The sequence below is a fragment of the Mastigoproctus giganteus genome, chromosome 8 (assembly GCF_048544385.1).
Source record: "Mastigoproctus giganteus isolate SK-2022 chromosome 8, ASM4854438v1, whole genome shotgun sequence".
NCBI classification, from domain to species: Eukaryota; Metazoa; Arthropoda; class Arachnida; order Uropygi; family Thelyphonidae; genus Mastigoproctus; species Mastigoproctus giganteus.
Genome location: NC_143582.1, coordinates 29,513,357 through 29,541,242, shown reverse-complemented (window position 1 = coordinate 29,541,242; position 27,886 = coordinate 29,513,357). Strand labels below are relative to the sequence as shown.

General features: G+C 37.7%; 1 protein-coding gene across 1 annotated transcript in view; it reads left to right on the top strand.

Moving 5' to 3' along the window:
* tefu (Serine/threonine-protein kinase tefu) overlaps positions 1-27,886 on the top strand; it is a 222,120-nt gene that overhangs the window by 30,917 nt on the left and 163,317 nt on the right. The window contains exons 3-4 of the mRNA XM_090379277.1: positions 3,533-3,723; positions 19,160-19,301. Of these exons, the coding sequence (XP_090235403.1) occupies positions 3,626-3,723; positions 19,160-19,301 (240 nt within the window). The 5' untranslated portion in view covers positions 3,533-3,625. The remainder of the gene's footprint in view (positions 1-3,532; positions 3,724-19,159; positions 19,302-27,886) is intronic.

The window sequence follows — 27,886 nt, the reverse complement described above, 5'->3', positions numbered from 1 at the left end:
CTGAGTCAAAAGCTTTGCTGAAATCTAAATAAACAATGTCAAAAATTATTCCCTAAATCCAGCTCGTGATGGACCCTTTCAAAATAGCGAACCAGATTTGTTAAACATGATTTTCCCTTTACAAAAACATGCTGAGTATCCTTAAGAATTTCAATTCTATCCAAATGAGCCTGAATTCTACCCTTGATCATTGCCTCCGTGATTTTCCCTACCACTGAAGTCAGACTGACAGGTCGATAATTTCCCACTTCACTCTTAGAGCCACCCTTATCTATGGAAGATACATTGGCACTTTTCCAATCCAACGGAATCTCCCCAGAGTCTAGTGATGCTTGCATAATTAGTCTCAATGGTTCAATGCACTCACTTGCCGCCTCTCTTAAGATGATAAGGTATATTCCATCATCTCCAGGAGCCTTACTAGCCTGTAGGCTCAAGTTTTTTCATTAAATAACCTATTTCAATTCAATATAATTAATTAAATATTTTTCAACTTCGCTCCCACAATTTCCAATTGCCACAAAAGGTTTTTCATTAGTACATATCGATGAAAAATAACTGTTGAGTTCATCTGCAGTGGCAGCTAGTGTATTTAATATTATCCCCTTTCCCTTACGTAAAGGTCCGATCTGGTTTGTCCTGCTCTTCTTGGAATTTATATATGTGAAGAATTCCTTATCCCCCCTCCTTTGCTCTGTTTGCTAGTGATTTTTCATAAACTGCCTTTGCCTGTCGCACCTTTTCTGTGGCTCTGTTACAGATCATCTTGTAGCTGTTATAGGCTTCAGTACTTTTTATTGCTCCGTAACCTTTCCATGCCACCTTTTTCTGCTCAAGTAATGTGGCAACTTCACTATTCATCTAACTTGGAACCCTGCTCATAGAGTATTTTTTAATGGTAAATACGCATTCAAGGCATCTGTGATTAATGTTTTAAAAGCATACCACAGTTCAATTGTATTCATTCTCTGTGCAATATCTACTCAGTTAATAGAGGTCATGTAGTACCTTAAGGCATTGTAATTTCCTTTTCTGAAATTAAAACCCATTCCTTTGCCTTTTACTACTGCTGCCTCTCTCATCATCATCCACCGTAGAACTCCGTGATCACTTCCTGCTACTGGTTCCTCTACTGTCAGCCCTGTTATGTCATCTAATTCATGGGTGATGATGAGGTCTAGGATATTCTTTTCTCTAGTACTTTCCCTGACATGTTGATACAAATAACAGTCATCTAGTTGATTTAAAAATTTTGTTCCCCATGTCGAGTTTCCTTCCCATTTACTCCAATCAATTAGAGGCAAATTGAAATCATCCATAATAAGACATTGACGCTTACTTGCCCATTCCATTTGCATGTAGAGGCTTTCGTCATAATTTCCACAATCACCTGGTCTGTAGATTACTCCTACTCGCATTATACCTTTGTTTCCAACTATCTCACACCATACAGATTCTATACTAGCATGTGACACGTCTGAATCCGGGAAAGCTATCGTTGCACTCATACTGCTTCTGATAAGAAGTATTACCTCACCATCCCTTCTATCTACCCTATCCTTCCTAAATACATTATACAAGCCGTACTGAAACTCGTCATTCCCAATTTCCGGGTGGCACCATGTCTCCGTAAGCCCTATTATGTCCGCGTTACTTGTTTTAACCAGCAATTCGAATTCGCTCATTTTATTGATGACACTTGTAACATTACTATATAAACAATTAAGACTTACTGTTCTTATACATTTAACAACCCTAACACAAACCCTAACCCTTGAAGTTTTTTAGTCTCGCTTCCCTGGCATTAGCTGCCTGCTCACTTGAAACATTTCTGCCCCTAGAACATCTAGATGATATGTCCAGTTGGGGTAACAGATAAGAACTCTTGAGGTATGTGCAAGAGTTACTTTGACCAATATTATCAGATAAACGTGTGTCAGTATTTCCCACATTCCCCCTAACTAGCAGTTTCTCTGAACCTTTAAGGTATCCTCAATAATACTGGCAAAAACTTTTGCACCACCTTTGTTTAAGTGTATCCCATCTCTACAAAACAAATTCCTCCTACCTACAAGTGTGGGCCATGCTGATAAAAATTTTCCCCAAAGCCTTGTAGAATCCTTCAAGTCTTGAATTAATCCACAAGGCTTTTAACATATAATCCTCCTATCGTGTCTGGGCAGAATTGCAGACACATAAACATTGTGGCCTAGCTCATGGCATTTCCTCAGCATGGTCCTGTATTTTTCCAACAAATTGTCAGATCGTGTACGTTTAATGTCATTAGTCCCCACATGAAATATAATATTCTCTTTACCCCCCTTAAAATCTGACAATCTGTTGGTGACATCATTAATAGTTATTCCTGGCAGACATACCCTGGGCTTAGCACACCCAGGATCCTGAACTGGATATCATCATTCTTCTCTTTCTTGGTGATTCCCCTTCTATTTCTGACTCTCCCCCCCCTCAGGGGTAACTCAGATTTTTTTTTTTTTGGCTGGTGCAGCAAAAGCCTCAGACTTCCTTGCACCATATGGCTAATAATAATAATAATAATAATAACAACATGAAATCCGAATTTCAAGAAAAAATTCCAATTCATCAGTACAAAATAAATCAATAAATGCATGATTAGTAACCCTTTTTCATGAAACAGATAGTTGTTTGTGACAAAAAAAAAAAAAAAAAAATAGATGCCTTCATTGCTAAATGAGAAAACACTTGGTGTTTATTGCTGTCGTCCAGAAAAACCACTGAGAATACTTGGTATGCATAAGTATTTTGTATTTGAATAAGGCATACCAGTTCACAAACTGGCATGCCTTATTCAAGTACACAAATGGCTATTAAAAATTCAGACTTCCATCCCTGTCATATTCATGTAATGAACCAAACGTGATAATTACATATCCATGTAATTATGAAGTTTCCCAAATTTAATAGGCGACACCATAGCCAGGTGGGCAGGAGCAGCAGTGCATAACACACTACTTGATTATACCAGAATTCGAGCCCGTGACCACCAAATACGGAGGATGCGGAAAGGTCAGGGAATGACCACCGCATATCCCCGGAGCAATATGGCCTCAGTTGCTAATGCTCCTAAAAACCAAATAACAACAACCAAATTTAATCTTACCAGATTATTATTTATGGGGCCTGTTAAAAGGTAAAATATACAAAAATAATCCCCATATATCAGTGGAACTGGAATTAAAAATTGTGGGCATAGACTTTTAAACGCTGCAAAAGATGTTATTGAACATGATGAAAGAATCTGTGCATATATTCAAGAAAGGGGAAAGTTTCAACATTTATTATAATTTTTAATAATTACTTATCATTATAGTTATTATAATTACTTGATCACATAATCTAGTAGTAAAAATTAAATTTTAATTACTGATATTTAGGTTGCATGAATTTTTAATCACTCTATATTTTAGTACATTTTTCATTTTAATTAATAATCATTTCAGATTATTATTAAATATTCTATTAAATTGATTTTTATTGCACATGAACTTAGGTTCAGAAGGAAGCCATACGATGTTTAGAAGAACTTGGGCCATTGGATTTGTCAACCATCATTTTGCAGCCAACTTCTTTCTGCGAGCAAGATATGTTTAATTTAAATAATACTTCAGGCAATCTGTCTCTATTTTATAAAAGTTATTCTGTGATATTTCACTTGCTTGGTGACTATTTACAAGATAAAAGGTAGCTTTTTTTTACTCCACATTATAACATGTATTTTTCATTTTAATAATTACTTATCATTATAGTTATTGCTCCAAAATATATGAGGCGTGGCAATAAAAGTTCCTGAACTGGTGCTGTTGCATTTATGTTTGATGAGTTTGAAAATAAACGGAAGTGGTATGTTGTACTTCAAACTTCTTCCAACAGATGGTGGTGCAGAGATTATCCAGTAGGCTGACAGGTTGCAAGTAAAAACCAATTTCCTTAATAGTGTTAATGTTCCATGTCACAATTTTTCAATGGAGCAATGAATAAATATCAAATTTTGCTTTAAACTGAGAAAATCTGTGACAGAAATTATGAAATGTTAAAAACTATTTATGATGATGAAATGTCGAGTCATACTAGAATCGTAAGCGGTTCAAAGCAGATGTCAGGATGCTTGCGATGATCCATCAAATGGGCATCCACCAACCTCTTGAAATGAGGACCGAGTTGCAAAAAGTTTGGAAAATTATGGCAAGAGATTGTATTTTGACCCTCAGAATGATGGCTGATGAATTGGATATGAATAAGGAGATGATACATCAAATTCTGCATGAATATTTAGAGAAGAGGAAGATCTGTGGAAAATTTGTGCTGTAGAGCCTCACAGATGAGAAGAAGCAATGAAGAGTGCTATCAGGTGAAGACTTCATCCAGACCAGTCAAGGCAATCCTAATTTCCTCAACTGTATTGTCACTGGAGATAAGTATTGGGTGTTTCAGTGCAACCCAGTGATGAAGAGTCATAGCATGCAGTGGACTTTAAAATCATTACCAAGGCCCAAAAGGTTTTGTTTGACAAGCAGGGTGTGATTCACAAGGAGTTTGTCCCTAAAGGGGGAAATGGAGTCAGTGCTCCATTTCACCTTCAGTTGCCCCAAAGATTGTTGAAGTGCATTTCTTAGATGAGGCAACAATTTAGAAAGAAAGACAGTTGGATCTTGTTCCACAACAATACCCCACTCATTCTGCACTTGTTGTGAAGATATTTCTTATGAAACATGACATTGTACAGATCAGCCATTCACTCTACTGTCCCAATCTAGCACCAGAGGGCTTCTTCCTCTTTCCAAAGGTGAAACTGCCCTCAAAAGAAACATATTTTAGCATTAGCAAAGGCACGTGATGCAAGAAAGTAAGCTTATATAGCATCAGCCAAAAAAAAAAAAACCCTTATTTCACCCATCCACTCGCTCCAAATGTTTGTCAAGTTCTGCCATGAATCTATTTAAGCTATCACTTCTATGACAGATGGAAGTTTGTTCCAGCAATCAACCACCCGCTGGCTAAAGGCAAACTTCCGAACATCTATCCTACAACCGTCTTCCCCGAATTTGAATTTATGCCCTCTCAGGCGATTATTCTGAGTAAGAGGAAAAATCCCTTCTGCATTGAGCATGCTCAAACCATTCAAGGCTTTATACACTTCAATCAGATCACCTCACAGGTGCTTAGTCTCCAGACACCATAATTTGCAAAACTTAAGCCTTTCTTCGTAAGAGCAACCTGTTGTTTCATTCACTAATCTTGTTGCCCTTCTCTATACTCATTCCAACAGCTCTACATCCTTCTTAAAATGAGACCTCCAGACCTGTATAGAGTACTCAAGGTGGGGCCTGACCATTGCCTTATACAAGGGGATGATCACCTCCTTATTCCTGCTAGAAAAATTCCTGTATATCAAGACAAGACACCATGAGCTACTCTTGCAGACCATCTGCACTGCTCAGAAAATTTCATATCTGCCTGCACAATTACCCCAGGTCCTTTTCATTCTCTACCACTGTCAGTGTGTGCAGGCGCCTCCGTAGCCAAGTGGGAAGGAGCAGCAGTGCATAGCACACGCTTTTTGATTAGACTGGGGTTCGAGCCCGTCACCACCAAATACGGAGGATGTGGAAAGGTCGGGAATGACCACCGCATATCCCCGAGCAATATGGCCTTAGTTGCTAATGCTCCAAATAACAAACAAACAAACAAACAAACTGTCAGTGTTGTACCACAGAGTTGATACGTTACTCTACGGTTACTGATTCCCATATGTAGTACTTTACATTTGTCAATGTTAAACTTCATTTGCCACCTCTCAGCCCATCTGCTCAACTTTTCTAGATCCTGTTGCAGCAGCATACTGTCATTAGTGTCATTGACAACCCTGCCAACCTTCATATTGTCTTCAAAATTGGACATTAAGCCTGATATACCATCATCAATATCATTTATAAATACAGAAAAGAACAATGGACCCAACAGTGAACCCTGAGGGACTCCACTAATAACATTAGTCCACGAAGAGCAGTGTCCACTGATCACCACTCTGTCTTCTCACGCTCAACCATCCCTTTATCCACAACAGCAATTTGCCTCCAATGCCACACTGCTCCAATTTGTGCAGCAGTCTTCCATGCACAACAGTATCAAAAGCCTTTCTAAGATCCAAATATATGATAAAGTTATTCCCTGCATCCAGTTCCTCTGTGACCACATGATAGTATCCAATCAAATTGGTCAGACAAGACTTCCCCTTAACAAAACCATACTGTGTCCAAGCTATAACTGAAGTCTTGTCTAGATGATCCTTTAGTGCTTCTTTAACCAGTGCCTCCATTAATTTCTCCTGTAACAGCAGTTAAACTAACAGGTCTGTAATTACTTGTCTTGCCCTTTGAACCTCCTTTGTGAATTGGGTCACATTTGAACATCCCCAGACCATGGGTACCTCACATGAGTCCATGGAAGCACTCATAATTATGGCTAAGGGTTTGCTTACTTCCTTTGCTGCCTCCTTTAATATAACTGTATAGATCCCATTCACCTCAGGTGCCTTTCTTATGTTTATCTTCAACAATTTCTTGTCCACTTTGCTGTTGGTTATTACAAAATCATCTAGTTCACTGCCAAAGTTTAATTCATCTCTGGCATTCCTCTCCCTGAATAACTCCTCATGTGTGAATGTAGAGGCAAAATACTCATTTAGTTCATTAGCTACCTGAGCAGGATCATCACTAGTTGAACCATCGATATGCAGTGGACCAATCTCATTCATACCCTTCCTTCTAGAGTTTACATAAGTAAAGAACTCTTTGCTGTTTTTCTTTGCATCCTTTGCCGTAGATTTCTTATAATCTGCCTTTGCCTGCCAAACCTCCTTTGTGACTTGGTTACAGACCAGCTTATATCTATCATAGACTTCCATGTCACCCGTTAATTTATATGTATCCCATGCATATTTTTCTTCTCTGCCACATGTCTCATTAGTTCATCTGACATCCATTTAAGCCTAAACCTTGAACAGTATTTCTTAGTTGGTATGAAAAGCCTAGTAGTTTCTAAGATTCTTTGAATGCTTCCCATTTTGAATTTGTTGTTGGTAACATCATCAGTTGGTCCCACTGTATAGAATTTAAATACTATCTCAGACCTCTGTAGTCACCTTTACAAAAGCAAAAACCCTTCCCTTTACCCTTGATGGTAGTTACCTCTTTGAGTAAATCCCACTTCAGCATACTGTGATCACTGCCACCTAGGTTCCTTTATCTGCAGATTCTTCATGCATGAAGAATCACTACTGATAATCTGATCAAGAGTATTACTCCCTAAGTTGCCTCCCGAACAGTTTACGGAGGGTATTGAGCACATACAGAAAAATGTATGTTATAGCTTGGACAGTCAGTGGGGCTCATCCCCACTGACTGTCTCAGTGATGCCTACTTATTGTTGTCCCCATACTTCTATCTGTCCCCTCCAACCTTCAGTCTCTCTCCCCCCAACTCTAACTAGACCGACAGTGTATGCCCCTAACTTAACTGTAGCTAAATTACTAATTTGTGTTCAAATTTAACCCCTCTCAATACACCATTTCAGCCTAATCTAACCTCAAGCGTTTACCCCCCCCCCAAAAAAAACATTTTTTTTAAAATTTATTATTTTATTATTATTTTTTTTTTAATTTAATTTAATTTATTTATTTATTTTTTATTTTTTTTAGGTCCTAACCACTGAAATCTCCAGAAATTAGGGGGTAGGACCTGTCAGAATAAATAACTATAATACTGATGTACCTGGTCTGCCTCCACAGGGCAGAGTGTGAGCAATGTTAAGTCTCAGGGGACCAGCGGCTAAATGACCAAAGGAACAACAGTACATGATACTACACATACAAAATGCACACACCTTTAAACCTCTGGTATTGACAGTGTTCTGTTTCATGCCCACAATGTATATTACGTGGATGTGGGGGGAACCCCTGGTGGCATTTGACACTAAACGCACTCTACTCTCTCTCTCTCTCTCTCTCTCTCCTCCTAGCTATGCCACTGTCTCTGCCAGTGTTCAGATGTCTTCTGCATGTAAAATGTAATTATATTACATTATAATTAAGATAAATAATAAGGCTTTCTTAATGAAAGTAACTCACTTCTGCTATCTGTATAGCTAAATTCTTATTTTTTAAAGATTAAAAATAAAAACGAGTAAGTTAGTAAATGTATGCAGAGTTGATACATTTCAAGTACATTACAATTTTATTTCTTAAATTTGAGTGTTTTCTTTTTCTGCGATTAATAGAAAAGCAAAAAATAAATAACAAATTACTTCATATCAATTAATTACTAATTAATTAACTAAAAATATATAATAGTAATTGTTTTCACTTCACTGAATATACTGCCCAAAGTAATACTCACTCATTTTGTAATACTTTATAATTAGCATTAGCATTAGTAGAGGCATATGATGCAAGAAAGCAAGCTTATTCAGCATCAGCCAAAAAAAAAAAAAAAAAAAAAAAAACCCTCTCCCATTTCACCCCTCCGTTCGTTCGAAATACCTGTCCAGTTGAGCTTTAAATTTGTTTAGGCTATCAACTTCAACAACAAGTGATGGAAGTCGGTTCCACCAACCAACCACCCGCTGGCCAAAGGCAAATTTCCGCACATCTATCCGACATCCGTCCTTCCTCAATTTGAATTTATGCCCTCTGAGGCGATTATTCTGAGAAAGATGAAGAATCCCATTGGCATTGAGCATGCTCAAACCATTCAAAGCCTTATACACCTCTATCAGATCACCTCGCCGGTGCCTGGTCTCCAGACTCTGTAATTTGCAAAACTTAAGCCTTTCTTCGTAAGAGCAACCCTTTGTTCCATTTACTAATCTTGTTGCCCTTCTCTGTACCCGTTCCAGCAGCTCTACATCCTTCTTGAAATGAGGCCTCCAGACCTGTATACAGTACTCAAGATGTGGCCTAACCATTGCCTTATTCAAGGGAATAATCACCTCCTTATCCCTGCTAGAAAAATTCCTGTATATCATTGACAAGACACCATGAGCTACTCTTGCAGCTCGTCTGCACTGCTCAGAGAACTTCATATCTGCCTGCACAATTACCCCCAGGTCCTTTTCATTCTCCACCACTGTCAGTGTAGTACCGCAGAGTTGATACATTGCTCTGGGGTTACTGTTACCCATATGTAGTACTTTACATTTGTCAATGTTAAACTTCATTTGCCACCTCTCAGCCCATCTGTTCAACCTTTCCAGATCCTGTTGCAGCAGCATAGCGTCAGTAGTGTCCTTAACGACCCTGCCAACCTTTGTATCATCTGCAAACTTAGACATTAAACTTGATATCCCATCATCAATATCATTCATAAACACCGAAAACAACAATGGACCCAACACTGAACCTTGAGGAACTCCACTAATAACATTAGTCCACGTTGAGCAGTGTCCATTGATTACCACTCTCTGTCTTCTCCCCCTCAACCACCCCTTTATCCATAGCAGCAATTTGCCTCCAATGTCACACTGCTCCAATTTGTGTAGCAGTCTTCCATGTGCAACAGTATCAAAAGCCTTTCTAAGATCCAAGTATATAATATCAAAGTTATTCCCTGCATCCAGTTCTTTTGTGACTACATCATAGTATCCAATCAAATTGGTCAGGCAAGACCTGCCCTTAACAAAACCATGCTGCGTCTGAGCTATAACTGAATTCTTGTCTAGATGATCCTGCAGTGCTTCTTTAACCAGTGCCTCCATTAATTTACCTGGAACAGAAGATCAAGAGTATTGCTCCCTCTTGTTGCCTCACGAACATGCTGATGTAGAAAACAATCATCCAATAAATCCACAAAAGGGTTGCTAGTGTGCGAGTGACCAACCCACAAATTCCAGTCAATATCTGGGAAATTAAAATCCCCCATTATAAGACTCTCTGATTTACTGGCCCACTCTATTTCCCTGTACAATATATTATTATACTCATCAGAGTCATTAGGCCTATAGCACACTCCTGCTCTCAATTTTGATTTCCCTATGCTTATGTCACACCAAACTGACTCGACACTGCCCTGTCCATCTATGTCAACTGGCTTCACTTCCTTTGACTTTATGTGTTTCTTAATTAATAGCATAACCCCTCCTCCCCTCCTGTCCTGTCTATCCTTTCTATATACATTGTATTCCCCAAATTCCAGTTCCGCATTACTTATATCTGTGTGACACCATGTCTCTGATATCCCAACAATATCTGCCTTTGATGTTTTGAGCAATACCTCAAATTCATCAAATTTATTTACCAAACTCCTAGCATTGGTGTACACGCAGGTATACATGCACCTGTTTCTATTCTTAGCTACCCTAACACAACCCATGTGTTTACTTGTAACGCAATGACTACCAGCAGTCTCTGAAATATCCTGCATCCTGTTTTTCAGACTTCTGCTCATTTGAATAGAAGCAGTGCAAGAATCACTTCCACCTCTGCCAGTGGCTACTGTTAATCTATTAGTCCTTGTATCCCCCCCAACTAGCAGTTTTCCGACCCACCTAACACTGCCTCGACAGCATCAGCAAAAATTCTTGCACCCTTTCTATTTAAGTGTATCCCATCCCTGTAGAAGCAATCTCTCCTGTTAACAAGTACAGTCCAGGCTGAAAAAAATTCTACCCCTTGAGCCTTGCACAATCCCTCCAGGGCCGAATTGATCGACAAGGCTCTCATCATATACTCCCTCCTATCGTGTCTGGGCAGAATTGCAGACACTTTCAAGTTCAACCCTAATTCACGGCTTTTTTCAACAGTGACCTGTACTTGCTAATCAAATGCCATGTGAAATGCAACACAAATTTCAAGCTCTGTGATTTAATAAATTGAACAATCATATATTTTGCTGCTTTTAAGCGGTTCTACTTATATCTTTATGAAATATAATGCATATTTAATGTTTCTACTGTGATTACTATATTAAGCAAATATAGTAATTGCTGGTCCCGCAGGAGCTAGTTGTTGTCGGTGTCCCTATTGTCAGGGAAATGGGAAATATATTGTGTCAATAAACGATAGATGGATTAGGACCAAGGTATGTCTGCCACACGCAAAAGTTGATGACGTTGTAGAGTAGATATCATTTTTTAAGGGCACAAAAGGTGATATTGTTGTACACGTTAACAGTAGGAGCTATGCAGACTTACTTAACAGGTACAGGGCAATGTGAAAAAAAAAAAAATCACAAGTTAGAATTAAATTTGAAATTGTCTGCAATTCTGCCCATACGCTATAGGAGGGTGTATATGATGCGTGCCTTGTCATTCAGTTCATCCCTGGAGAGATTGTGCAAGGCTCATGTGGTAGAATTTTCCTCAGCGTGGTCAGTGCTTGTTAACAGAAGAGACTGCTTCTGTAGGGATGGGATGCACTTAAATAGAAAGGGTGCAAGAATATTTGCTGTAGCTATCAAGGCAATATTAGGTGAGTCAGAAAATTGCTGGCTTTGGAGGATACACAGACTAATTGATTAACAATAGTTGCAGGCTGAGGTGAAAGTGATTCTTGTACTGCTTCTATTGGAACAAGCTAGCCTTGAAAGCAACATCCTGGGGATTTCAATGACTGCTGGAAGTCATTATAAAACAAGTAAATACATTGACTGTGTTAGGGTAACTAAGAGAAAGAACGGGTGCAGGTATACTTCCGTGTACACTAATGCTAGGAGTATAGTAAATACAGTCGGTTCTCGTATAACACGTGTTTACATTACACGAATTCGATCATACACGATTTATAAATAGGGGAATGTTATCTTATATAGCACGAACCGAATTCGCTTATGCACGATTCGCCTTAGTATTTACAAGAAATGGCAGTCAAATGCGAAATCACCCCAACCGAACGCAACGCGATAGGAATGAAGAAGATTCTGAAAATGTATTTATGTTTTATATCAGTGAAGGGGAAACACATTTCACCATAATAACGTAAAAACTAACACAATTCCAACTATCGATATAATTGCAAATGCAATTAGATGGAGTTTACTACCAGTTTATAACAGATTCCACTAGCAGAAATGCAACTGGAAATTGTTTTTATTGTTTTATGGTAGTAACCCCCAGAAATGTGCTTTAGTAAAATATGAGGTGTTAATAGCATATCTCGGCCTTTACCGTGTTGTTTATTCAGTTGCTATACGCGCACAGCTTTGTTTATGTGTATTAAGGGTGCCTCCTCGTTTTGTAATTGTGCTTTATTCCCTAAAAATGAGTAAAATGCTTAAAAGGTGTGAAAAGGAAGCGTCCTGGTGAAGACACTACAGATTCAGAGAGAAAAAGAAAAGCAATATCGATAAACAGAGGTGGACTGGATCAAAAATTCTTACCCGGGAAAATTTATAGTGGCCTCATACTACAGTTTATGGCCAAAATCACACCGGGATTTCCCGGGTAAGGCTTATGGCCAGTCCGCCTCTGTCGATAGAGAAAAAAAATTTGAAATTGTGAAACGCTTTGAGCGAAATGAAAGACCATGTGATATTGCACATGCTACAGACCTAAACGAGGCAACGCCGAGAATTACAAAGAATGCGGAGAAAATAAAAACAACTTTCATAGCGGGAACAACTCAAAGTGTAATTAAAATCCATTAGATTAAGACACAAGAATTGGAAGAGATGGACGGCTGTCATCTGTTTGGGTAGAAAATCAAACAAAAAACAAGTTTGCTTACGATAGAAGCAAAAGCAGTAGCAATATTTTATTACGTAATAAAATACGTAAGCATTTTATTACAACTTACGTATTATAATTTATACTTACGTATTATAAAATACGTAAGTATTTTATTACGACTATTTTATTTAATATAATAAATTTTTTACGAATAAAATACGTATTTTATTCGTAAAAAATACTTTTTTTATAATATAATAAAAATAAATATTTTTTATTATTTATTGTATAATAAAAATAAAAAAATATTATATTATTTTTATAACAATTAAAATTACCCGATTATTTATTGTATTTGGTAATGTTTTGGTTCCAAATGTGTGTTCAATCTTGGGTGGTCGGCACCTAACCCCCCTTTTCCCATAGGGACTGTTGTTTATATTGCACGATTTTGCATTGCACTAGAGTTTCTAGGAACACAACTATCGTGCTATACGAGGACAGACTGTACTCCTAGCATTGGTGTACCTGGAAGGAGTATAGTAAATAAATTTAATGAACTTGAAGTGCTAGTTAAGACATCAAATGCAAACATTGTGACACTACATCTCTGAAATTTCAGAGATGTGGTGTCACTTAGATATAAGGGATGCAAATTTGAATATGGGAAGTACAATGTATACAGAAAGGACAGACAGTACAGGAGGAGAAAGGGTTATGCTCTTAATTAATAAGCACGTAAAATCTAAGGCAGTGCATCCAGTTGATATGGCCGACCAGTGCAATGTTGAGTCACTTTGATGTGACATAAGCACTGGGAAAGCAAAAAGGAATTTGAAGTGCTGGTCAAGAATCAAAGGCTGATATTGTTCATATTTCAGAGAGGTGGTGTCACACAGATATAAGGAATGCAGAATTGGAATTTGGAGAGTAAAATGTGTACAGAAAGGACAGACAGGATAGGTAGGGAGGAGGGAGGAGAGATTACGCTGTTAGTTAGGAAGCACAAAATCTAAGGCAGTGCACCTAGTTGACATTGGTGGACAATATTGAGTCAATTTGGTGTGACATATGCACTGGGAAAACAAAAATGAAGGTAGGAGTGCATTATAGGCATAATGACTCTGAAAAGTACAATGAACTACTATACAGAGAAATAGTGAGTCAGTATATCAGAATGTCTTATAATGGGGAATTTTAGCTTCCCTGATATTGACTGAAACTTGTGGGATGGTCATTCACAAACATACAAGACTTTTGTGGATTTATTGGACGATTATTTTCTACAGCAGCATGTTCGAGAGGCAACCAGAGAGTAATACTCCTGATCTGATTATCAGCAATGATCACAGTGTACTAATGTGGGATTTCCTTAATGTTGTAACTACCATCAGGGATAAAGGGAAGGATTTTTGCTTTAGGAAAGGTCACTAAAGGGGTCTCAGACAGTTTTTAAATTCTATACAGTGGGACCAATTGATGATGTTACCTACAGAAAATTCTCAATGGGAAGCATTTAAGGAATTAATCTTGGGAGGTACTAGGCTTTTCATACAAACTAAGAAATACTGTTCAAGGTTTAGGTCTAAGTGGATGTCTGATGTACTAATGAGACTCGTGGCAGAGAAAAAAAATGCATAGGATGCATACAAATTATCAGATGATGCAGAAGCCTATGATAGATAAGAGCTAGTTTGTAATCAAGTCATACAGAAGGTTATGCAAGCGAAGGCAGATTTCGAGAAATCTTTGGCAAAGGATGCAGACTTTTTTACTTATGTAAACTTTAGATGGAAGGGGGTGGATCAGATTGGCCCACTCGATATCGATGGTTCGACTGTTGATGATCCCGCTCAGAAAGCTGACAAACTGAATGAATATTTTGCATCTACATTCACATATGAGGAATTCTGTAGGGAGGTGGAGGACAGAAGCTTATTAAACTTATAAAACAGAGAGTTAAATGATTTTGTAATAACTGAGAACAAAGTGGAGGAGAAATTGTGAAGTTAAACATAAGAAAATCACCTGGGGTGGATGGGATCTACCCAGTTATATTAAAGGAAACAGCAAAGGAAGTAAGCAAACCCTTAGCCATAATTATGAGAGCATTCATGGAATCGGGGGGGGGGGGTGTCCCCTCAGACTGGAGATGTGCAAATGTATCCCCAGTTCACAAAGGGGGATCCAAGGTGACACAAGTAATTACAGACCTGTTAGTTTAACTTCTGTTCCAGGGAAAATAATGGAGTTAATGGTAAAAGAAATAATATAGGATCATCTAGACAAGGCCTCAATTATACTTCAGACATATCATGGGTTTTTTAAGGGGAAATCTTGTTTGACCAATTTGACTGAATTCCATGATATGGTCAGAAAGGAACTGGATGCAAAAAAATAATTTTGCTATCCTGTTGCACATAAAAGACTGCTGTACAAATTGGAGCAGCGTGACATTAGGGGCAAGTTGCTGCTGTGGATAAAGGGATGGTTAAATGGAAGAAGACAGAGAGTGGTAATCAATGGGCAGTGCTCTTCATGGACTAACGTTATGAATGGATCCCCCAGGGTTCGGTGTTTGGCCCATTCTTTTCTGTATTCATCAATGATATTGATAAAGGCATATCAGGCCGAATGTTCCAGTTTGCTAATGATATAAAGGTTGGCAGGGTGGTTAATGACAATAATGATATTAGCATTAGCATTAGCAGAGGCATTTGATGCAAGAAAGCAAACTTATACAGCATCAGCAAAAAAAAAAAAAAAAAAAAACCCACTTCCACTTCACCCCTCTGTTCGTTCAAAATACCTGTCCAGCTGAGCCTTAAACTTATTTAGGCTATCAACTTCCACGACAAGGGATGGAAGTCTGTTCCACCAACCAACCACCCGCTGGCTAAAAGCAAATTTCCGCACATCTATCCTACATCTGTCTTTCCTCAATTTGAATTTATGCCCTCTCAGGTGATTATTCTGAGCGAAAGGAAGAATCCCATCAGCATTGAGCATGCTCAAACCATTCAAGGCTTTATACACCTCTATCAGATCACCTCGCTGGTGCCTGGTCTCCAGACACTGTAATTTCCAAAACTTAAGCCTTTCTTCGTAAGAGCACCCCCTTTGTTCCATTCACTAATCTTGTTGCCCTTCTCTGTACTCGTTCCAGCAGCTCTACATCCTTCTTGAAATGAGGCCTCCAGACCTGTATACAGTACTCTAGGTGTGGCCTGACCATTGCCTTATACAAGGGAATAATCACCTCCTTATCCCTGCTAGAAAAATTCCTATATATCATTGACAATACACCATGAGCTACTCTTGCAGCCCGTCTGCACTGCTCAGAGAACTTCATATCTGCCTGCACAACCACCCCCAGGTCCCTTTCATTCTCTACCACTGTCAGTGTAGTACCACAGAGTTGATACGTTGCTCTGGGGTTGCTGTTTCCCATGTGCAGTACTTTACATTTGTCAATGTTAAACTTCATTTGCCACCTCTCAGCCCATCTGCTCAACCTTTCCAGATCCTGTTGCAGCAGCATAGTGTCAGTAGTGTCCTTGAAAACCCTGCCTACCTTTGTATCGTCTGCAAACTTCGACATTAAGCTTGATATACCCTCATCAATATCATTTATGAATACAGAAAACAATAATGGACCCAACACTGAGCCCTGAGGGACTCCACTAATAACATTAGTCCATGATGAGCAGTGTCCATTGATTACTACGCTCTGTCTTCTCCCCCTCAGCCACCCCTTTATCCACAGCAGCAATTTGCCTCCAATGCCACACTGCTCCAATTTGTGCAGCAGTCTTCCATGTGCAACAGTATCAAAAGCCTTTCTAAGATCCAAGTATATAATATCAAAGTTATTCCCTGCATCCAATTCCTTTGTGACTGCATCATAGTATCCAATCAAATTGGTCAGGCAAGACTTCCCCTTAACAAAACCATGCTGTGTCTGAGCTATAGCTGAAGTCTTGTCTAAATGATCCTGCAGTGCTTCTTTAACTAGTGCCTCCATTAATTTTCCTGGAACAGAAGTTAAACTCACAGGTCTATAATTACTTGTGTCAGCCTTTGATACTCCTTTGTGAATTGGGGTGACATTTGCACATCTCCAGTCTGTGGGTACTTCCCCTGAGTCGAAGGAAGCTCTCATAAATCCCATCCACCCCGGGTGCCTTTCTTGTGTTTATCTTCAACAATTTCTCCTCCACTTTACTCTCAGTTATTACAAGATTCTCTAGCTTACTGCTAGAGTTGAATACACCTCTGGCTTTCCCCTCGCTAAATAACTCCTCATGTGTGAATGTCGATGCAAAATATTCATTTAGTTTGTTAGCTACCTGAGCAGGATCATCAACAGTAACAGGCTCTTGAAAATTTAGGGAGATGAGCTGAGAAATGGCAATTGAAGTTTAACCATGATAAATGCAAAGCACTGCATATGGGTAACTCCAGAGTAACATACCACCTGTGTGGTACTACACTCAGTCTAGTGGAGAATGAAAAAGACCTAGGAGTAATTGTGCAGTCAGATATGAAGTTCTCTGAGCAATGCAGATAGGCTGTCAGGACAACTCATGAGGTTGTCCTGATGATATACAGGATGATATCATCCTGTATGATCCACTGTACGTATCATGTACGTATCATCCACTCAATGATATACAGGAATTTTGTTAGCAGGGATAAGGAGGTGATTATCCCATTGTATAAGGCAATGGTCAGGCCACATCTTAAGTACTGCATACAGGTCTGGAGGTCTTATTTTAGGAAGGATGTTGAGCTGCTGGAACGAGTACAAAGAAGGGCAGCAAAATTGGTGAGAGGAACAAAAGGGTGCTCTTACCAAGAAAGGCTTCAGTTCTGCAAACTGCATCATCTGAAGACTAGGCACCTGGGAAGTAATCTGATTGAGGTGTTTAAGGCTTTGAATGGATTGAGCAAGCTCAATACTGGTGGGATTCTTCCTCTTGCTCAGACCACACATGAGGGGGTGCAAATTCAAGTTAAGAACAGTTGCAGAATAGATGCACAAAAATTTACATTTAGCCAGTGGGTAATTGATTGTTTTAACAAACTTCCATCTGTTGTTGCGGAAGTTGATAGTTTGAATAAATTCAAGAAAGAACTTGACAAACTATTGGAAGAGGTGGATAGGCAAAATGGGATTTTATTTTTTTGGGCGATGCTGTATAAGCCTGATTTCTTGTATCATTTGCCACTGCTAATGCTAATTTAGTAAACTGATAACAAAAAAATGAGAAAAAAGCAATGACTTTTATGTGTGAACTGGGAACCGGGAACATTTTTTTCTATGTACCTGCCATATTGCCCATCAATTTCTCCGGTCACCAAATGGCAACAAACATAACATCCAGTGCTTCAGCTACAATGTACAATATGTGGATACAATATACAATATGTGATGGGTATGAAAAAAATAATAATAATAGTAATTGCCAAAATTGCTTTTGGTCTGATTTTAATGAAATTTGAGATTGCTTGACAGCACTTTCTAAAAGAGCCAAATATAAAATTTTATGAGAATGCAACTGCTGGGAGTTGACTTATTATGGGGCAGACAGATGGTTAGATATAATGAGTATAATAGATGCTTTAGTCCTATATTCTAATGTAGCTATATTCTAATTTAGCTAAAACAAAGGGAACTATTAAAAGCACTGAACCTATTCTGAAAGGCATTCCAGATAAGTGTGTGTTCAGATTAAAACTCTGGAACAGTGAAATAAGAACTTTAGAAATGGAAAAAAGGAAAGAAAAAGAGGAAGAAAAATAACTGAGCATGTGGAGAAATTACTCTTTTTTTGAAAACCCACTTTGTTTTCGATTGCCATATTATGTATGCACAAAATCAGTAGTTATAAATTTTGAAAAATCACAAAGGGCCTACTCCATATTGGTTACGAGTAGACTGACCTTGTTTAAGCTCCAGACACCCAAAATTCCGAAGGTCTCCCATTTATTACATATACCAATTTTCTAACTTAAACTTAGTTATCACAAGAGCTTCCGTGACCAGTAATTTGTATTCTTTATTTAATTTAGTTTAATTTTTTTAACACTTGCCATAACTGTTTTAATAACCTAGACAAAAATATTACATTTACAATAGAAAGAGGAGAAAACAAAAAAAATGCAAACCCTTCCATTCCTAGATATCGGTTTGCTCAACAACAAGCTCAGACCTTCAGAAAACCTAAAGACACCTTATCCCTTTTTATATTACCAAAAATTGTAGTTTTGTTTAAAAATAAATAATTCCCATCTGACTTGTTCAAGCACCATATATCAAAATTTTCCCAAAAACTAAGAAAACTCAAAGGCACAACTCTTAAACAAACTTATATAATATATTTGTGGTAAACATTACTGTTTTGTGATAATAAATGAAATAAAATGAATATTTATATATTGTTTTCCTATCATTCAGGATAGAAGTAGCCACTACTGCTGCTAATGTTCTCAAAACTACTTTAGCTACACGAACAGGTCGTGAATTTGCAGATACATATGCAAAAAGGGAAGACGACAAATTATTTTGCTATTTGTATCCATTTTGTTGCAAAGTGAAGGTAGGTTTTCCTATTACTAATTAATACATTAAGTTACATGTGGAAGCATGGCTAATAATGTAGCGTTACTTAAATTACTAATATTTCACCATTCCAAAGGGTGTTATTAGAATATTTTAAATTGATTAATAAGTAATTAACAGATACACAGAAACTATTCTATGACATATATAATATTACTTTTTACCCCTTCCAAGAATGGATGTACATCAATTACTTTTAATTTTCAGCATACATATGTTGCTTTTTTTTAAATACTTATTTTGCACTTATTTTAATTTTAACAAGAAAACATTCGAGTCTACAATCCTTTTCACTCTTTTAGCTAGTTCCATCAATGCTTCTTCGTCTTCATAAATGTAAATTTGGCTGAATTGTGGAACATCTCTAACAGACATTAAACTCATTGTTCCTTTAACCATGGCACCTCCTTGTATTTGGATCATATAAGGGCTACTGCCACCTCGAAAGTACATGTTTTCGGCATTAAAAAACACGAAGGCATAAAGATTGTTGTAGACTCAAATGTTTTCTTGGAAGTGTCTCCCTTTTTTCCACGTTGTCAAACAACAAAGTCTTTAAAGCGTCTGGATAGGTATCTGCCATTGGCAAACATACCTTCCCTCCGTGACAACATGAATGTGTGGCTCTTTCAAGTTCGCCATGAAAAGATAATCTGCTGCAACGTTGACATTCATCTACCACATCACCGAAATTGCAATGTGATACTTCAGTGGTTTCTTCGTTATCAGGATCTTGTGAAGATCTTATGTTATGTCTGAGCCGTTTAACAGTTTGCTGAATTTTGGCCTGTTTTTTATCCATATTAGCTACCTGCTTCCTGTAGCATTGATTTTCCACTTGCTCTGTCATCATTGAACTTATTCTATGATTAGTTCGTAACCTTTCAGCATTTTTCTCTCTATATTTCTGTGAAGACTTATGATGGCATCATTTTCTTTCAGAATTGTTGATTGCCAACCATGGCATTGTGTTAATTATTACATAAGTACGTATAATTAATGTGGTGTCACACAGATATAAGAAATGCAGAACTGGAATTTGAGGAGTACAATGTGTACAGAAAGTATAGAAAGGGAGGAGGTGTTATGCTGTTAATTAAGAAAAACATAAAATCAAAAGAAGTGCACCCAGTTGATATAGATGAACAGTGCACTGTTGAGCCAGTTTGGTGTGACGTAAGCACTGCGAAAGCAAAAATAAGACTAGGAGTATGTTATAGGCCTAATGACTCGAATGAGTATAATGAACAATTGTACAGAGAAATAGAGTGGGCTAGTAAATCAGAATGTCTTGTAATGGGGAATTTTAACTTCCCAGATATTGACTGGAACTTGTGGGTTGGTCACACACACTAGTCAGACTTCTGTGGATTTATTGGATGATTTTTTTCTGCAGCAGCATGTTCGAGAGGCAACCAGAGAGAGAGTAATACTCTTGATCTGGTTATCAGCAGTGATCATTCGTGTATTAAGAATTTGCAGATAAAGGAACCACTAGGTGGCAGTGATCACAGTGTACTGATGTGGGATTTACTTAAAGATTTAATTACCATCAGGGGTAAAGGAAAGGGTTTTTGCTTCCATAAAGGTGAGTATAGTGGTCTCAGAAAGTTTTTAAATTCTGTACAGTGGGATCAACTGACGATGTTACCAACAGTAAATTCTAAGTGGGAAGCATTCAAGGAATTAATCGCAGATGCTACTAAAAGTTTCATACCTATTAACAAATATTGTTCAAGGTTTAGGCTTAAATGGTTATCTAATGAACTAATGAGACTCGTAACAGAGAATAAAAATGCATGTGATGCATATAAATTATCAAGCGACTCAGAAGCCTATGGCAGATATAAGCTAGTCTGTAATCAGGTCACAAAGGAGGTTAGGCAGGCGAAGGCAGATTACAAGAAATCCTTGGCAAAAGATGTGCATCTAGACAAGACTGCAGCAAGGATTTCTTTACTTATATAAACTCTAAAAGGAAGGGGATGAATCTGATTGGTCCACTTGATATCGATGGTTCCACTGTTGATGATCCTGCTCAGATAACAAACAAACTGAATGAGTATTTTGCATCTACATTCACACATTAGGAATTATTAAGGTTTGAAAATGGTAGAAGGTTATCAAATTGTAGCAGGATACTTAATGATTTTGTAATAACTGAGAGCAAAGTGGAGGAGAAATTGTTGAAGTTAAACATAAGAAAAGCACCTGGGGTGGATGGGATCTATCCAGTTATATTAAAGGAGGCGGCAAAGCAACTAAGCAAACCCTTCACCATAATTATGAGAGCATCCTTGGACTCAGGGGAGGTTCCTACGGACTGGAGATGTGCAAATGTATCCCCAATTCACAAAGGGGGATCGAAGGGTGACACAAGTAATTACAGACCAGTTAGTTTAACTTCTGTTCTGGGTAAAATAATGGAGTCACTGGTTAAAGATGCATTGCAGGATCATCTAGACAAGACTGCAGCAATAATTCAGACACAGCATGGGTTTGTTAAGGGAAAGTCTTGTCTGACAAATTTGATTGGTTATTATGATGTGGTTACAAAGGAACTGGATGCAAAAAATAATTCTGATATCATATATTTGGATTTCAGAAAAGCTTTTGAAACTGTTGCGCATGGAAGACTATTGTACAAATTGGAGCAGAATGGTATTAAGGGTAAGTTGGTACAATGGATAAAAGGATGGTTAAGTGGGAGAAGACAGAGAGGGTGGTAATCAATGGATACTGCTCTTCGTGGTCTAATGTTATTAGGGGAGTCCCACAAGGTTCGGTGTTGGGTCCTCTGTTGTTTTGTATATTTATCAATAATATTGATGAAGGTATATCAGCTTAGTGTCGAAGTTTGCAGATGATACAAAGGTTGGCAGGGTTGTTAATGACAGTAATGGCAGTGTGCTAATACAACAGGATCTGGATAATTTGGGCACATGGGCTAAGAAGTGGCAACCGAAGTTTAACCTTGACAAATGCAAAGTACTGCATATGGGTAGAAGTAACCCCAGAGAAACGTACCAACTGTGTGGTACTACACTTAAGGTGGTAGAAAATGAAAAAGACCTGGGAGTAATTGTGCAGTCAGATATGAAGTTTTCTGAGCAATGCAGACAGGCTGCCAGGGCAGGTCATGGGGTTTTGTCAATGATATATAGGAATTTTGCTAGCAGGGAAAAGGAGGTGATTGTCCCTCTGTATAAGATGACTTTCATCAACCGGTGAAATACCACCACTTTGCTTATTGGAGGCTTGAAGTGGTAAAACCCATGTTTAGTCTCTAGAGCAAAGTTTCCGGCATCCCCCCCCATACTTCTCCTTCAACACATGCACGCTAGTAAGTACTATAGGTTTTGATACCTTTCGTGTTTGGGTTTTCATAAAAAAAATAATAAAATAAGGCAATGGTCAGGCCACGCCTTGAGTACTGCGTACAGGTCTGGAGGCCTCATTTTAGGAAGGATGTCGATTTGCTTGAGCGTGTATAGAGAAGGGCAACAAGATTGGTGGGGGGAATGAAGGGATCCTCTTACGAAGAGAGGCTTAAGTTCTGCAAATTGCAGTGGCTGGAGACTAGGCACCTGCACTGTGATCTGATTGAGGTGTATAAGGCCTTGAATGGGTTGAGCATGCTGAATTTTGATGGGATCTTTCCACTTGTTCAGATTACGAACCTAAGGGGGCACAAATTAAAATTAAGAAAGAACATGTATAATAGATGTGCGGAAATTTGCCTTTAGCCAGCGTGTGATTAATTGCTGGAACAAACTTCCATCTGTCATTGTGGAAGTTGATAGGTTGAATAAATTTAAGGAGGAACTGGACAGACATTTGGAGGGAATGGTGTGATTTTTTTTTTTTTTTTTTTTGGCTGATGCTGCATAAGCTCATACACTTGCTTTCTTGCATCACATGCCACTACTACTGCTACAAATAAAATGTCACGGATACCATACGCACCTGGAAAAATGCACTGATCGATATCTAATCAGGAAATGACCTGTGTAATTCATGAGCAATATTTTTGCAGCATACTTACATTATATGGGGTATATCAATGTACCTGATGTCATTCCTGTAAATCTTGGTTTAGTGTATCATGTCATTTATATGTAGATTTAGAAAACGCTTCCACAGGGATTGACAGTTTGGATTTAATATAACGACATATGAAGGAAAACCATTATATTATGCTAGTAAGTGTAAAATTATGAAAAAAAAAGAAAAAAAAAAAAGCTATTTTTACAATCTGATACCCCTTCTGACTGATTGTTGTAAGTAGTAGTGGTTGACATGCCTAGCTCGCTATCGTTAGTCTCAGTTAGGGTGTTTATTCCCCCATTTGCTTCTGTTTTAAACAGTGGTAAGTGGGGAATAAACATCCATGACTAACTGATTCATGCATAAAACAGTTTTGGTAGTCTATTGTATACAAGATTATGGACACTGTTTTTCGCCTGAATCCATTCTGAATTTTTGTTGTAAACTAACATAATGTTCTTTAAGTAGTTCAAAATGAAAATCTATTAAAAAAACTATATTATTCTTTCACTTGAATAATTCAGCTCCAAGAGAGAGAAAGGTGTGTTTTATTAAACTATATACAAATATGCAAACTATATCGGATCCCTTCGTCAACTAACATTACAATGGAACATCAAATGATGTTCCATTGCATGGTCGTGTATTAAACAATGAACCACGTGTACGAGGTTGGTGAACATTATAGAGGCAGTTATGGCTCAAATAAATGATGTTGCCGACCGGGCTAGCCGAGTGGGTAAAGTACCTGCCCGGCAACCCAAAGGTCGCGGGTTCGATTCCCGCCTCGGGCTTGGATCAAAGTACTGCAAAAACCTTGGGAGGTGCAATATGGCCACAGAAGCCGATGCGCCAACAACTACCAAATCAAAAAAAAAAAAAAATCAAATAAATGATGTAATTGCCCCTCTCCCTTTTCTCCAATTGGCTCAAATAAATATCACTAGGAGGAAAACTTTTTTAATGTATAGAGAGATACTGTTAAATTACATTTATTTTAATTTTTATACTGTTAAATTACATTTATGAATTTTTACTTTCATATAGTTAGATACACTGCTTGACCACTTTAGTAGTACCATGGATTTGGGCTGTAAATAACAATTTCTGTGAATATATGTAAATCTAAAAGGCACATGGTGTGCGATGTGCGCATGAAAGTGCTGTAAAGCCGTGTGACCCCACTAGTGGCCAAATCAGTTCACTAGTAGTGAGGAATGTACATGATTTCATGATCTTCCAAAGAAACATGATTGTCAGTGATTATTTAATTATTTTGTCATTGACAGAAGAAAAGATAACACTCATCAAGCATTCAAATGCTAATGACATTCAAGTCTTTAATGAATGGAAAATGCCTGTAAACATCCATGAACGGACACAGCTGCAACTGAAAGTGAAAGTAAGGTTACAGAATGAGGTGCTTGGCATCTATAGTAGATATTAAAGTATAGTATATTATTGTCAAACAATGAATTAACCTCTGCCTTTAATGCATGGCACCAATTAGCATGACAGCAGTTAACATCACATGAGAATAATTAATCTCTGCATTTAATGCAGGAACATCACATGGCATCAGTACCCATACCATGAGAAGAACCATACAAAGAATACACTATGGGAATACTTGGAGCCAAGTTACGTGGTCCAGTGAGTTCTGAAGTATGCTTTTCAACACCAGTGGAAGAGTGCACATATGGGAAAAAAAAGTCTGAATGGCCAGATGGGTAAGGGGGAGATGTGATAACAATATTATTGTGTTTAGGGAATTCTTTTGGCATGAGAAATGAGTGGGATACATTGCCATACAGCAACTGACAATCTTTCACTGCCTGCTATTCTGGAAACTTTTGCTGAATTGTCTCTCACGGCCCATGCAACACCTGTACATATCTTTCCTGTGGCACCTTGAAGAATGAATATATTCATAGTGCACAATACCTTAATGGTCAAAAAGAACTTCTAACATTACTTTTCCTTTCAACCCATCTTGCCAAAATCTTTTATATCATAACAAATGAGACTATTTTCACATTGATAATTTACTCTTTGTTTGTGGGTAATAGATAAAACACCAAGTCTCATCCCTGGTGATAATGAACTAGAAACAATGGATCATTATCACGTGCTGTTGTGAGATTGCCTCAAATTGTCATCATTCATTGGATCATAATTAAGCATCCAAGGTGCCACATGCTGAGCAACATGATTCATGTTAAAATCATTAATTGATTGTTTGACTGCTTCCATGTTAAATTGTTAAAGTTTCTGAAAGCTTATCAGCAATCACACAGCAGCTGATGCATGAGTTGTCAAGTTGTGTCAATTTGTGGAAATCTCTTAACAGCATGTGGTAACAGCATTAATAATGTTGTTCATTTTTGCAGCTTCTATTCCTTGGATACAGGCATGTTGTTTGTGGACACTTTGTTCAAACAACAAAAGATTTCCAAAATTGCTTCAGGCTATTAAGGAATGCATACATGCTTCAGGAACAGCATTGATTTGATTTTTTGCGGCTACAATAAATTTATCAATATCCTGTACTTGGACTGTAATTGATGATAATTTTATTATCATTACATATATATTACTGTTTGTTTGTTGTATTTGGCTTTTAGGAGCATTAGCAACTAAGGCCATATTGCTCCGGGAATATGCAGTGGTCATTCCCTGACCTTTCTGCATCCTCCATATTTGGTGGTGACGGGCTTGAACCCCGGTCTAATCAAGAAGTGTGTGCTACGCACTGCTGCTCCTTCCCACCTGGCTACGGAGGCACCTATATATATACAGGTGACCCCCGCTTAACGCTGATAATGCGTTCTGGAAAAACAGAGCGCTAAGTGAATCTGCGCTAAGCGAGCGCCGTATTCTCAAAAGGTAACATATGTATTTGTGAGTTGCGGTCGGTGCCATAGGATATTTCCTAATCAATAATAAACAGTAGTGAAAAGATGCACAAATATCAGTCAAAATATTTAATATTCAAATATTTGTACATATAAAATATTCTGCATTACATACGTATATAATTATATGGTAACTACTTACGTATCAAAATTAAACTTAAAATTCCAATTAAAATCATGAATTTAATTGATCTAAATTGATTTAATTTAATTGATGAATTTAATTATGAAAAGTGTGTCGATTTTTGGTTGACCTTTGGCCCTCTTCCAAATAAACTAAAAGGGGTATTAATTTTAAATCCCCGCAGTTTAATTACCACCCAACAATAAAGTCAACCGATCCTTCGCCGCTTTGAAACCTGCATGTTTTTTTCTTCTTTCAATATGAAACTTCTTTTAGGCATTCGTTTCCACAAAAGTCCTGCTTCATCTATGTTATAAACTTGTTGAGAAGTATAACACATAATACCCTTCTTCAGTAATTTTAACAAGTTCTTTTTTGAAAGTTTTGTCTCCTTGATCTGCACTTGCGGCTTCTCCCTGGATTTTAAATCTATTCAACCAGCACTTACTAGTTTTAAATGGTTCCAATTTTTTTTTTTTTTATAGGTGAGTTTTCTTCAGATCATCATATAGGTTAATCTCTCTCTCTTTTTTATTATCTATAATATTTAACTTAACTGAATTCTGCATTGGATATTATCTTGAATAAAATTAGTTAGTCTTTCCATTTCAATCCTAATAGCCGGCCTAGCCCTAGTTGCTTGCAATGGAACACCTATCTTTCCCGCTGCTAAAATTAAATTTTGGCACACATCCGCTTGTCTTTGACCGGAATCGATTCACTTCAAAACGTCTAATTTGATTTTCAAATTCAGTCTTTTTCCTTACATTTATAGTCTTTGTATTGCGCTCAGATGTTGTTGCTTTTTCATTCTTATCGGCCATTATTAACTCTTCGAAAATGTAACTGTGTTGGTCACATTAATTATGATACAATGTTCAAGTAAGTAAACTGTCCGTTTCGCACAATGTCTGATACGGTGCTGAGTGATGACTAGACTTCGGATAAATGCATATAACGCAAATATTACAAGCAATATACTTGATCATTTTTTTAAAATGTCGATCTCCGAACTACGTAACAAGTCACTGTACTGCAATTAAATTAGCGCGCGAGAGAATTTCACTGAGCGTGGGAATATTTCTCAGGTCGGCATGGGAAACGTTTTAACCGTATTTTTATATTCATTTTCAAGCTATTAACTCCATCAAATGAAACGATTTTGTTAAATATTCCAAAAATGCAATATGTAAAAGAGCGTTATAGTGATCTGTAACAGCGTTATAGTCAGATACAGGTTGTAATATAAGAACAGCTTTATAACGAATCAGCGTAAAGCGAACCGCGTTATAACGGGGGCCTGCTGTATTACTGTTAGTTATTACTAGGGTTTGGATTTTTATGACCTTAAAAATGTCAAAACATGATGAAAATATGTCATTAAATTTAACCAAATATGACAAAATAATTTACCTTTAGATACTATATAAATGATAATATTTACTTTATTTATTCTTTTAAAGTTGTACAATGACT